Source organism: Quercus lobata, chromosome 9, assembly GCF_001633185.2.
Source record: "Quercus lobata isolate SW786 chromosome 9, ValleyOak3.0 Primary Assembly, whole genome shotgun sequence".
NCBI lineage: Eukaryota > Viridiplantae > Streptophyta > Magnoliopsida > Fagales > Fagaceae > Quercus > Quercus lobata.
Genome location: NC_044912.1, coordinates 9460886 through 9475417, shown reverse-complemented (window position 1 = coordinate 9475417; position 14532 = coordinate 9460886). Strand labels below are relative to the sequence as shown.

At 35.6% G+C, this 14532-nt stretch overlaps 1 protein-coding gene across 2 annotated transcripts; it reads right to left on the bottom strand.

Moving 5' to 3' along the window:
* Nucleotides 1-1840: 1840 nt before the first annotated feature.
* LOC115961003 (histone-lysine N-methyltransferase ATX5) lies at nt 1841-13765 on the bottom strand. 2 transcript variants are annotated; one of them, XM_031080053.1, is made up of 23 exons: nt 11998-13765; nt 11827-11882; nt 11531-11747; nt 10867-10995; nt 10677-10745; nt 10494-10562; nt 10291-10382; nt 9841-9933; nt 9163-9298; nt 8031-8136; nt 7799-7898; nt 6625-6749; nt 6038-6183; nt 5475-5579; nt 4740-4804; nt 4327-4540; nt 4070-4156; nt 3883-3942; nt 3707-3796; nt 2928-3014; nt 2768-2842; nt 2358-2458; nt 1841-2239 (listed from the first exon to the last, which is right to left on the bottom strand). In XM_031080053.1, exons 1-23 carry the CDS (start codon nt 13036-13038, stop codon nt 2149-2151), a joined length of 3354 nt encoding a protein of 1117 aa, XP_030935913.1. In that variant the 5' UTR covers nt 13039-13765; the 3' UTR covers nt 1841-2148. The 2 variants fall into 2 exon arrangements, with proteins under 2 accessions (XP_030935913.1, XP_030935914.1); XM_031080054.1 differs by having other exon boundaries at nt 3883-3939.
* Between the last annotated feature and the right edge of the window lie 767 nt (nt 13766-14532).

Sequence of the window (14532 nt, the reverse complement as noted above, 5' to 3'; positions counted from 1 at the left end):
ACAAGTGGAAACAAATTACGACGGGAAGGAACTATTTTATCTTTATCCTGTGACAACAAAAATTCCAGCCCGGATTAAGGTAATCTTTCCTTCCAAACTATAACAACTACTAACAACTTAGTTTGCGACGTTTGACATCTACTTTTTTCTGCTAAAATATACTTGAAAAAGTAACGTTCTAAAAAGTAAGTTGAACCTAAGAAGTGAAGTTTACTTTTTTAAACTAAAATATAATTAAAAAAGTGTAAAGTTTTAAAAAGTTGAACATGTGAAGTTTTAAAAAGATGGAAAAAAAAACTAAAAGTTGAGCAAAGTTAAATTTTAGAATTAGTTATAAAATTCTCAAAAGAAAAATCGGGTCCGGTCAATTATTTGTATTTTTCCTTTTCGTCTGATGAATCACTTCCTCTCAATTAAGCAGAGCCAATATAGCTCAATTATTGGTTACAAAATTCGCCCCATGAACGTCTAATTTACAAATCTGCCATCAATGTGATTTCTTTATTTTCTTGCCTCTTTTGCAACTCATCCTGTGCATTAGTAAAAGGAGTTTGCAAATTGGGTTTTGGGGAGGAGTTGTTTATAATGCACAAGAAAATTCCCACATATATATATATATATATATATAATGCATTGTTGGATTATCCCTTGTTCTTGTTCTTCGTGACATGCAAGTCATTATTTTTCATTATTTTGTATATAATTTTAAAAGATAAAATACTTAATTAAAACAAGATGCGTTTTAAACTCTAATCATGATTAAATTTTGTAAGTATGAAAGGTAATGTATAAGGAGCAAATGTAATGCAATTGTAGACTGATTTAAAATATACACAAAATGAAAATTATGGAATGATGTATTTTTGTTGAAGTTAGTTTCAGTAGGAAATTGTGGGAAATACCGATAACACGACTATAAGGCTCTGGATTTTTTTTTTTGGAATGAAGCAGCGGAGTTGGGAATAAAATCTTATAGAGACTCATTTCACTAAGTGCAAGAAATTGAGATAGAAATGCAGATTCTACCCAAAAAAGAGAGAGAGAGAAATGCAGTAACTTGCCTGCGTTTTATACTCAGGGGCTGACAGGCATTTTGATTTTGGTGGGGGCTTGGTTATGAGCAGGAAGGAACCATGGTGCCTGTTCGCGTCCGTGTTGTACAGTACCACGCTTATCTCTCTTATCTCTTGAGTGTTCGAGTTCCCCATACAGCAAAATGACATGCTTTCTTTTGATAAATGCAAAAGAGACAAGAAAATAAAGAAATCACATTGATGGCTAGTTGGCTACTAATAAGTCACTTGAATTGTAAGCCACGTCGGTTGGGGAAAATTAATTGGGAGAATATCTGTCGGAATATCCCAATTTTCTTTTACTATTTTGAACTTGTTTTGTGGGTGTCACGTGGCCATTTCCAAATCATCCTTAATAAAATCCTCCATTTGCATTTGGCATGCCTTGCCTTCACTTCTCTTTGATTATAAGGCTTTTTGCTTTTGTTGGGCATATGACAGAAAACAGATTATTCTTTGACAGGTGAACTCCTGATCTCTTAACTCTCTCTCCTCCCAAGCTGACACATAGCTGTATTCACCATTTACAGAAGCAGACCTCATGTTTTGTCATCTTTCAGATTGAATTTCAACTTGGGGAAAGCTTTAGTGTGGATCAGAACCAAAGAGTCTGATCTAGCAGGAGCTCAGAACCAAATAACATGATGCAACGAGTCTGTTAGTTTTAAGATTATGGTGGTTTCTTATGGGGAATTTGGAATGAATCCACTTGGGTTGATGAAATGCCACCTCCAAATGGAGACCGGGTTGAAGTATTATTTAAAGGATGAAATTGAAAATGGGTAAGCAATTAATTAGAAGGATATAATGTGAGTAAACAAATTTACACAATAGGCCATACCCTAAAGGCCGCCAGAACTAAAGCTTTTAATATAAAGCTCTAATGATTGTCAAAAATAAAGATAGAAACAAAAATATACTATGCCTTTTTTCCTCTTCTTCTTTTTTTTTTTTTTTTTTTCCAACAAAAATTACAATTTTTTTTTTTGTATAAGAGAACTGTGAGATCCCGCGAGAGAGGGAGATGGGTTAGTGTTCCTTGCGGAGAAACAATGGCTATGCTGTGTGTTGTATCCTAATTCATGAATTTCCGGCAGTTTGGAGCTTTACATAAACAGGGGACTTTAAATTCATCAGGCTCATCAGGATCAAACAAGTAATCATACCTGCAACATGCAACCAATGATAATGCATTAAACCAAGGAAGAAGAGAGAGAAACAGAGAGATAGATAGACGCAAGAGAGAGAGAGAGAGAGAGAGAGAGAGAGAGAGAGAGCATTTACGTTAGCTCGTCACCAGCAGATACATTCGTCTTGGCAATAAGTACAATCCGGCTTTCTTCATCACCAACACTCATAATTCTTGCATAGCAATTGGGCATACACTGAATGAAAGGTGAACCAAGGGCAGCATGTTAAAAATAAATAACACAATAACAGTTGAATTATTAGTTGAAGAAATAAACTATGGTCAACTACAAATCCCTTCTAATGCTGCCATCATTTCATATAAAATGAGGGTGTCACCCAATTTACTTATTTTAAAGTTGATGATCAAATGACACAAACACCTTCCATAAGAAAGCGCGGGGTAACATGATTGGCAGTGGCACAATAGCAATTTTGCAACACTTGGAGGAAAACTGCAGAGAAGCTAAAGTAACAGACAATTTCCTTCAATTACAATTACTCACCGAATGGTTGATTAGGCGTGCTATGTTTCCTTTATCTGTTGCATCCACCACGACCTCTTCACTGATCTTAAACAGCTGCAAGATAATATATCGGAAAAGATTTAGTGCCAAAAGACAAAAAAGAAAAGAAATAACAGAAGATTATTTTTTATCAACTCACATAGCAGTCTTTGCCTTCTAATCTGTACTGTGACTCCCTCAGATCTGCAATACTGCGTCTCACTTGTTCACCACGATATTCAAGAACCTGCAGACAAACACATAAATGTTACTCCAAATACAAGATTCTACTTCAAATTCATGAGCAAAGCCAAAGGCACTGAACTGTTCATAAGGCCTGGAACAACAAAAGGGAAGAAATAAAAAACAAAAAAAGGAAAATTGCAGACAGAGCTTCCAAAGTTCTGGCTTTGCTAGCACTTAAAAACCACTTCCTCAGCCTAGACAAAGGCATGAGCAGGTTAATAGACACACAAACATAAGATGCTTCAAATGTTTACTTATATGGCACATATCCTTCAAAAATCAAGGTTTGTTAGAATGGTCCACTGGGATGAAAAAATGCATTAGAAATAAGCAGCAGAAATTGCAACTCAAGTAAGTTAATACTACTTGTATGGCTTTTGAAATGAGTGGTCTATTTCATGATGCCATCTTACAATTTTACTTTTTTTTTTTGGTGGTAATTACACAAAAATGCAAGGGGTCTTGAACCCATGACCTCACCCTTTACACCTTGCTCTTACAAGAGGAGGAAGCACCATCTTACTATTTCACAATATGAGAACGTGTGGTTTAAAACATCATTTGCAGCGATAACTGATAAGTGACCACTTTCCACAATGCACCCAAAGTAAATCAAATATAAACAGCAATTCCAGCATAAATTCTCTATAAAAGGAAATCTAAAGGAAAATATTCTAGCTTTAACTGATATACCATTTCTCCTTCTGGAATGTTTCTACGTGCAAAAAGCCCCCATCCATGTATACCAGATCTACCAAAGCAGACCCTATCATGTTCGGTTCTCTGCAATCATATATGTATGCCCAATAATAGTCAGGAACCCAACCCAAAAAGAAGATTACTACTGAACAGAAAGGTTGAAAATTTGCCTGTAAGTGGTAAAGCCGTTCCCTGAAAGAAGAAAAGGTTTTCGGATCCTCTACAACCTGCTAAATTTATTTAAAAAAAGAAAAAGAAAAACTAATGTCACCTCTTGATTGATTTTATTGAATCCCATATCACAAGGAACAGAAGTATAAAAAGTCACATCTAATCTAGAAAGGAAAAGAAAATTACTCTATAGGTGTTCAAGCTTTGTATTGCTTCTATAGGATGATGACAGTGCCCCATCACTCTGTGGGAAACGGCTTCATCTTCTGTTCTCTAGCAATCATTAAAAAGAAAAAAAGTGAGAAAAATAGTGACATTAACACTATTATCATATAATGCAAAATTTATTTAATCTGAAACATTTATATATAGGGGGAAAATTAGAACCAACTACTCAGATGATTATAACATACATGAAGATCTAAATCTTTAATGTAAGCTACCTTCTTGTTATTGTTCAATCTTTTAAAGATCCGACATCTTGCAGCTGAGAATGGCTCAAGCTCAGTAGTTTCTTCTGGAGGTATCTCTTCAAGCTTTGCTCGTTTAGATGAAATTAGCCTTGACCCAGCCTTCTTCTTATTTTGGAGAAGGCTTTTAGCAGAAAATACCCCAAGAGGAGTTTGTATAATCAAAACTGTATCTGGATTTGGAGCCCTGCACGGAAGATGAAACCATAAAGACAGGCTAAAACTGTAGACAGTAAAAGTGCAGGGCAAAGGATGGCATTAGGGTCATCCAAAACCACATTGACCCCATGACGCCACCAAAAGTATAGGGGAAAAAGAACAAGGGATAGAGAAAACTCAGAAAATATTAAAAAGAAGGGAACATTTCAGAAATGAGGCTTCTATACCTGTGATAGGCACAATAAGAAATCATCTTCGTGATCTGTCTACCATTTTTCTCCAAGCAGTGCAACTGAAATTTAAAAGGGAGAAACGCAATCAAAAATTGGCAGAGTGATCATAAATCTAATCCATAGAGAAGCACATTATCAAGTGTCAGATAATAAATAATCATTAATAAGACCAAAAGAGCAAAAGTTGGTCTGGACAGAAGCAAATGAAGTATATTATCTTACAATCCTGATGGTTTGAACAGAATTAAGGGAACTATATTATTTTCCATTCTGGGGCTGACTGTTAGATTCAATGCAATTTATTTATCACAATTTTATCAATATTTTAGGCACTTCCCATGAACACACTTAGTTTCTATTAAGAAGGTTTTCTTGCAATTTCAAGTTTCCTTTTTTGTAGTACTAATGTAATATCAATCCATTTCACATATAATTGCCCCAAGGCGTGGCATTACAACTCACCAAGATGGCTTTTAACAAGACAAAACATATAAATCATGCTACAAGAAGATGCACAGAGAGAAGCACATGAGAAACATGTTCATAAGTACCCTTGAACCCCCCTAACTTTGAGCGGAAAGCAGAAGGTACCATAATTTCATAAAATAGGACATGTTAAAAAGGTTTGCAAGTATGCTTGAAACATATTACTGCTCTACTGAACCACCAGAACTTAAGTATTGCCTCTAAGATAAAATTTGTTTTATGAAACAATAATCATAAACATACCTCCATGCGATACCCTGCCCTTGAAGCACACATGGCATGGAAATAAGTGGAACACTTGCAACATTGTGTGCACGAACCATGAATTTGCTTGCAAATTACGCAAATCTGAATTTCAAGTAAACAAGATGCACTTTAGATTGATTTGGGTAAGATTTTCAATACAAGAACCAATCAACTCATTAGATCAGCATGTATTCATTAAGACCAGAATGAGACAATCTAACAGGAATCAAATCATTTCTGGTGCATGGGCAATTACAAACAATTTCGCCTAGGTTACAAAAACACTGTCTTCACCTTGATGATATTGAATGGAATAATTCATCATTGTTTTCAATAGTGTAAACAATTTTTATGTCTTCGCCAACAGAAAATTACAAATTACTTATCTGGATAGTTATTTAATGAGTAAAATTAAAACATCACTTTTCAAAATTAAAGCGCTGTATGCTCAAGAAAATTCAAACTTGTCAATATAAATTTCAGTGCAATACAAGAAAAGTTAATAGAGGAGCTAAGTTGGAACAACTATAAAGCAGCCAAATGTAGATCAGATATTCCACCTTTACAAATGAATTGGATGGTATACTCAAGATCCCAAGAGCTGGCTCCATCTTTTCATCACTGGCAAAAGAAACTTCGGGTCGAAACCAAGCACATGTGACATGAACCCACAATGTGTCAACATCGGTTGGCTTTAGAGCACCTCCTGAGGGCCAAAAAAGTAGAACCAGAATAAAATAAAGATATCAAATGATAATAACGTGTAGAAGCCAGCTTTACAAAAGTTTGATGAATTAATGTTCCACATGTAGTAATATAATGTAATTATAATGTAAATGGCAACAGAACCTCCGGATAGGAGAGGAAAGATGTCATCATATATGTGAATTCCTTTTAGAAGTAACATCCAAATTAATAACTAGCTAAACTCAAAAAAGGATGAAAGGGGGATTTTGCATGTAGGAAATTGAAGGACATAGTGGACAGTTTCACAGAACAATACCAAACAGGCATTTTTGATCATTAACAATCACTTTTAAAAAGAGAACTTGATCAATTTTGGTATCAAGCAAATATAAAGAACTTAAAATCTACAAAATTACCAAGTCAAAACTAATGAAATTCAATGATAACAAAAGGAACATGCCTTTTACAGGACAAAGGCAGCACTCCCGCTTGACTTCAGGTGTTTCACATGCTTTGCAAACCCATGAAGTGAAATCCCGAACATGTCTTGCACCATAACATTCTTGATGAACGGCAATTTGACATCTGAAAAAAAAAAATCAACCATAACATTCATGCAACAACAGTACATCAATCTGATATGGTAAGATCTCCAGTAAAGAAAGTCTCGCTTTACGATTCCATATGAAGCAAACCAAGAACACAATAAGCAAGAAAAGAGAAGATTCTAGCTTCGGATAACAGGTATAAGAGGACTGAGCAATAATGAAAGGGGGATATCCAACATTATGCCCAAATGTGGCTAAGAGCAGACATTTGGGTGCATGTGCAATTGTCCATGGGTAAAACCAATGACAATAACCTCCTTTACTCAGGGCCAAAAAGAAACCTGAGAGAGAGAGAGATATATACAGCTAAAGTGATTTTGTGACCCATAACCTTATTTGAGATCAATTTGCAATGTTCACCCACCAGCCAAATTAGGGTTTTGATAGTAGAATTTTTATAGGGGGTGAACGTTGCAAATGCCCCTATAGTTTTAGACGCTTTAGATGGCAAGCTGCTCACTAATGTGGTCATTTTGAAAATAGTACAGGCTGTCTTATGTGAATAAACTGGAGAAAAAGCAATAGTCAAACTTTCAAAGGAGGTTGAACTTATGTTGCTTTCAATCAAATTCTTTTTGTAGAATTTATGGATCTTTTAAATTTTAAATAAGAATTCTTTAAAAGTAGCTCTATATTCTTCCCAAAAGTCATTCACAGAATATAGGGTCATCACCTGGTGCTAGTCCCTTTAAGTGGGGCCTGAGTGGTTTGAATATTTTCCTACCCTTTAAAATTTTTTAACATGAAGTGGTCATTCTGAAGTCTTATATCTACACACTTGTGCTTGCCAGTCCGAGACTTTACATTACACTTGACAATAGCCCCTCTCTTATTTTTATATATTTTTTAAGTTACAGAAAATAAAAATTATGTCAAAAGTGTCAAGAAGATGTCCAAAGGGTACATAACTGCCTGATGTCACTGCTTTATACCCATACATTTTTCAGGTGCTTAACAATCTATCTTGAATCATTACAGTTTGATGACTAATTATCAGGAAAATAAAGAAAAACACATTGAGCTCACCTATTGCAGATGATAATTTTGTTATAATCCCAATCTTCAACCCATCTACATACAGCACATCGCTCTGTTGTCCACCTAACACAAACAGGCTCATACTTCTCTGTCACAGCAAAATTAAGAATTAGTACTATTATAAGTAGAACTTCAGCTGGCTCAACTCATCAAAGTTTGAAATTCTTTGCTAGGAGAAACAAATTTGGTTATGATTGATAGCTAAGAGAAACATATATACCTTGCAAAAAAGCAAGCAACTTCTGCTTTCGTTCTTTTATGGAAGGTTTTTTAGGAGGTTTTACAGAAATAAGAGCATTTTCATGATAATCTGCTAGTTGCAGCATCTGCAAAGTCAAATGAGAATGCATAAGATATATATATATAGAGAGAGAGAGAGATATATGAATAAATGAGGTCATAATTTATAATAATAATAAAAAAAAAAAAAAAAAAAAAACAAAAAAAAAACCCAATATGATGTAAAAGAAGGAAAGTGGATAAAAGCATTGTTATTATTAATAATTTGCTTTGGCAGAATATAGTGAAAAATAGGAAAAGAATGATACAAAGGTTCTAAAATCTAGCACCATATATTGAACTTCAAAACGAAATGCATGAAACCAATCAACAGACATTACAAAACACCAATTTAGAAAATACACATTGGGAGGGGGAGAGAGAAGTGATCCCAGACAAGACAGTGAGATACTGACAATAATGAATTAAACTGGGGGTGAGGGGAATAACTTAAGACAAGATTTTGGAGACATTAATGAAAATGCTTAAATTGAGGAACTTGAGCAGAACAGAAAAGAAGATACAATCAATCAGAATCAACATAAGAGGATGGCTAAAGAAACTATGATGCAGACAGAAATTAAGTCATCTCATTTAATGTTTTAGCACTTTCATATTTATAATTTAAGTTCAGTACTAGCCACCAGCTTCAACTACATTCATATTAATCATAAAACAATTTCTGCTGTGACTTCGCAGACTGGTAATACAAATACAAACAAAAAATAGAAATTTACACCTTTCAAGGTTTTAACAGATCCATATCCATCAGCTCTAACAAAATGGATAAAATTAATTACACATTTTTTAATATATACAACTTGATATTCAGAAGATTGTGGACTGTACAAATAGCATATTGAAAAAAAAAAAGTCAAATTTTGCAGAAGATGAGTGGAATTCAGTTTTTGTAATCATTACTTGGAGTTTGACCCATGCAGATAAAACCCTAGTTTCAGTACAACAACAAGAAAATCATTCTCATAAAAGGAGTAACTATAAATACATAAAGGCAGACATGGGGAAAGACTATGCAATATGAACAAAATGGGAAAATGAATCATAATACAAACCCATTGTTCCAGTGGCAGCATGGAACCTTTCACCCTAACACTAGTCCTCCAATTTTTCATTTTGGAACCCGTATGTTTCACCCATTCACTAAGTGCTTGCTTTTCTGTCCCACAGAACCCACACTTGCAGATAACCCTGGAAAAAAAAAAGAACATAAAGAAAATACTTTCAGATGTCAAAAACCCGAGTTAATAAGAGACCACAGAGTGAAGCCTTAGGCTAACTGTCTCTTACAACCATTTATTTATTTATTTTAAGAAAGTCTCAAATGACCATATCTATACATGTTAATAACTCACTTAAGTATTTGTGGTGACAGAGACTGTTGAGAGGTTTACTGGACTTTTTTCTTAATATACAAAATTTATAATCTAACAGAACCACTAGATTAAGGACCTACTAAAAAGATTACTAGATTTAATATTTTTTCAATGAAAAATTGCGCAAAAAGAAAAAGAAGAAAGTTATTGATCAGCATTGATATTTCACAGCATAATCCTATAAGCCTTCCTCCTATAATGAAAATTCAAGTAAAGGTAATGGATTGATATTTCACAGCATAATCCTATAAGCCTTCCTCCTATAATGAAAATTCAAGTAAAGGTAATGGATTCAACTGTAATAATTTATTAAAAAAAAAAAAAAAATTAGGCACTTATGAAGCTATTTGTGCTTACAGGTGAAGACTTGGAAAATATGTGCCTTCCATGCCATTGCAGAAAACAGTAACCTTGTTAGGCAGCACCAATTGACCATTATTTTTGTTCCATCTGTACAGAAACTCTTACAGTAATCAGACATAAAGAGGTGAAGAGACAGGTCCAATATCAATCAGAATGCCAAGAAAAAATTTCTTGCAAACAAAGTGAACTAATGATAACAACAACAACAGCAGCAGCAGCAGAAAAAAAATTACAATAATACAACTGCAGCTCCTGCTACTCATTTCAATTTTTTTCCCAGATAGGTATACTCATTGTAATTTTTTCCCCAATAGGTATCCTCATTGCAGTTGATTGCAATATTTAAAAACACTAACATAAAGAATTTCATACCAGACTTACTTGAACTTATCAAACTATAAAAGGGGTTGGGGTTTTGGGGTGGGGGGGAGGGGGGGAACTTACTTGACTTTAAGCTGCGACTTTTCTGAATCTGATAATTCAAAATCAAATTTTGCTTTGCAAGTTGGGCAGTAATAATCAGTGCCTCCCAGATTCTACAAAGCTCAAATAAATTATAGTCAGGGGAATCCAAAATGTCTTTCCATCATCTCATTATGCTGTGAGAACAGAACAGTAATGTCAGATATAAAGTGTTATGGATAGACCTTAAAAAGGTTGCTGGAAATTTTGTCACACTCAGCGTGCACCCACACTTTACAGCCATCACAACGTACCTAGTTCAGAGAGGTCATCCAAATAGATCATTTTTATAATATAGTAGTTACCTTCAAGCAGAAAACAATTAACAAAACAAATAAAACTGAGGAGTAGCATGTAAATTGACTTACCCAACTTCCACTGTCTGAATGATTCCATATCTTCTTGCATATGCCACAATAATGTTTTGATTTTTTCAACTGAAATAAGAATTCATGTAAATTTGAACAATAAATATATAGCACAGAAAAATTTTAACTAAAAAGTTGGTTTACAAAACTTATATAAGAAATGCCATAGGACAATGCAGGGCATACGAACCCTGGCACATGTTTTACATAATAATTGCCCTCCTGGAGTTGGAACTTTGATTTTCTTTGCCATTTTGAAAGGAAAGGCCATTCCACAACCTTCACAGGGCTGTATGTCTTTCTTCTTCCCATAAACACCCTGCATAAACTAGCCAAATTCAATGATTTATGAAGTTTGGAGGAAAATTTCTTACTACAGAATAAAGTAGAGACCTCTACTATTCAATTGGTTAAAAAAAAAAGGGGAGGTCGGGGGGGGGGGGGGGGGGAGATTGGAAAAGAAAATGTAATTTGCTATTTTGCAACTAAGGCTTAACTTAGATAGGCTTCCTTATCAAAAGAAAACTTAAAATGTTAATGATTCAGTTGAGCAGAGTTTTCCCTTCTTGAGTCACAAATAATAAAAATTATCTATGAGACCTGTACTCTGACTATATTTCCTTCTATTACATTCTCAAACAAGCAAAGCAGTTTGAGTAACCCCCAAAATAAGTCTAATCAATATCATACAGAAATTCTATACCTATCAACAACAAAAAAAAAAAGAAAAGAAATTCTAATAGCAAACCAAGTCCTGCTAATGTTTTAATCTTGATTATATATTAACCAGATGATTTTAAAGTAATTCAGATATAAGAACAAAAACAAGAAAACAAAACAGGAAGGTAACTTGCCTGGGTGGCGTAGTGACAATCTGGATCCTGGTTTGAACCAGTAGCCTCTTGAACTCCCCTAAGCTGAACAGATTCCTCACAAGTTGTGTTCCCAGCTGCCATGTTTATATCTGCTACCAACTTCTCTGTAAACCCATTTTCCGCCAAAAATGCCTCATCTATTGCCATCTGAAATTCACATGGCTTGCAGCCATTCAATTCAGACTGCTCCTGGAACCTAGACCAAGCAAATACTCCTGTAAGCACAAAGGCCAATCTAAATAACACAATACAAAAAAGCTGCAACAATAACACACCTGTCTGCATACTCCATAAAGGGAAATATCATCCCACGCTTGACCCATGCATAATCCTGTTCAAGATCATTCGATGTATCCTATTAAATACCCCACATTCTTCTAAACACAATAACAACACAAGTTCATAAATGTAACAAAAAACCAAGCTTTATAGAAAGTAATTCATACCCTTTGATTCTCATTCCCAGAGTAGCCAAAAAACATCAAACAAGCTGCATCAGGTATACAAGACCTCAAAACCAATTCAGGCGCTTGAGTCATTGGATCGATCACAATGGCAGGCCAATAAGGCTCCTTCTTCCCCGACTTTGCCCACACTATGTCACCCGAATAGAAGTCCTCCGGCCCGTAAAACCCGTCTTTCCTCACACCATTCTCCAAATACTCATCCTCTTCCTCAATTATCTCAACCGGGAAATTCTCATCTTCCCCTAATTGCTCATTCACCGATGTCAAAGTACTCCTCGAGCTCGAAAACCTCCTAACATTATTGAAATTCTTGAACCCCACATACCCTTCTTCCTCTCCCTCCTCTTCCTCACACAATGTAGCAAATTTCCTACACTTAAACCCGGTTTTATCATCTCTCCTCACATCCCGGTTACCAATTTTCGCCACTCTAAAGCTAAATCTATCTCTTTTACATTCACTATCATCATCAAAGCTATAATCACGCAAGCTAGTCTTACTATCTTTCCTCCAATTCTCAATAACCGAATCATTAAACCGCGAAGGAAGTACCTGAACTCGTCCACGCGACGTTTTCACTAGCGGTGGCCGCGGAACCTCAGTTGCCGCCGCTGCCGCCGCCGCCACCGCCACTGTCCGATTACTCTTCATCTTCCCTTTGGCCGCCGAATCGCGCCCCTTCGTTTTCGACTCGACCTCGCCGCCTCCGCCGGGGGAGCACGACAATTCAGTGCACCACGAATCATCGAATCCCTTCTCCGAGCTCAGCATCCCCTGAAAGCTCACTGGAATTATACCAGCCGCGACTTCACCCAGAAGATTCAGCGGATAGTACCCATTGCTATTCTTCTTCGTCTTCGTCTTCATCTTCTTGCTACTATTGCTGCTATTGCAATTGCTGTTACTTTTCCTCTTCCTCCGAGTCACTTCCGAGTTCTCCTCGTCCTCACCCGCCGAGTCGTCGAGTTTCGTCCGTTTCAGACTCGGCATTAGGGATTTCAAATTGCGCTTGATTATCATTCTCTCTAAAAAATTTTCCGAATCAAAACGCCACAAAAAGAGCCTTGGGAATTCGAATTTGGAGACTGCGAAAACCGCCTCTCAGAATCGAACATCCAAATCAGCCATAAACCCTAATTTCGCGAGAAAAGAGAAGAAAACAGAGCAATTGGGGAACAATAGGGTCTGAGAACCAATATACACAGAGAGAAACCAAAAACACAAACTTTGAAAGAGAGAGAGAAAACAAAGAAAGAGAAAAAACACAAAAACAAAGAGAGTAAATTGATCGAATTGAAAGGCTGTGTGAGAATAGGGATCTAAAACTCGCTCTTTTCTCTAACTGCTTCAGAGCACAGAGAGAGAGATAGAGAGAGAGAGAGAGAATATTATATAAATATTTAAATAGATAAACTATTTTATTCAAATCGTAATGTAATTATAGAAAGAAAGCATAAGTAGTAAATTTGGGAAAAGAATTTAAAAAAAAAAAATTTGGGAATTTTTTTTTTTTTTGTTCAGAGAGGAGAGAGAGAGAGACAGAGAGTCGTAGAGAGAGAGAGGGGTCGGCGTTATCTTGTAAAAGTGATATAATGTGTGAGTGTGAGAGAGGTGAAGAAGGCTAACGTGCGCATTGCGTGTTTGGAGCACAATTTTCTTCTTTCTTTGTTCCTAAGGTCCGAGAAAGAGAGAAAAGAGAGCATGGTATTGGTAGCTGCGAGTCAGTGAGTGAAGTTTCGTGGGCTGGGTTTTTATAAATTTGTGACCTGAGCTTTTAGTTCAAAATTTAATGAAAGAATGACTCATTTTTTTTTTGGTGTACGACGCAGAGTGAAACTTAGTTGTATTAGTTTGTTCCAAGAAACTTGGAACTTACTCTAATGTTACGTGCCATGAAAACTTGGATCCTAACATTTTTTTTTTGGTTTTGTGGTTAGTAACATTGTGTTTTTAATGTTTTTAACGTTGTTTGTTTACTAAAATTTGACATGGGCTTGTTTTGCAAAATTTCAAATTTCGTGGGGATGAGTCTCGTGACTCGTGAGTAGTGACTCTTTAAGGTACATGTTTCTATGGAAAATTTTCGTGGGATTATTGTGAATGGATTTTGGTTGAAAATATGTTGATGATTTTGATATGTAAGTGATTTAAAGTGTTTCTGAAATGGGATTTTTGGCAGAGGCTGAGGTTTCTCTCGGAGAAAATAGACGGCAAAGATGGGAAAAATTTATCAATCATGGAACAAATTTTTTTTTTTTTTTTGGTTGGGGTTGTGTGTGTTTTGAAAGGAAAAGAATGGTGGTGGTGGTGGTGGTGTAGGTGTTTTGAACTATAGGGGTCAGCAATGAAAGTGAGGGATTTTCCCACCAATTTCTTGGAGGGTATTTTTGGTATCTCACCCACGAGTTAAAACCAGTGAGACTGTTGATATATATATTTTTCTTTTTAAAATTTTCAATATTTTTTCATTTTATTATTATTTTGGATTATGTAAAGCTCAATTAAATAAATTCA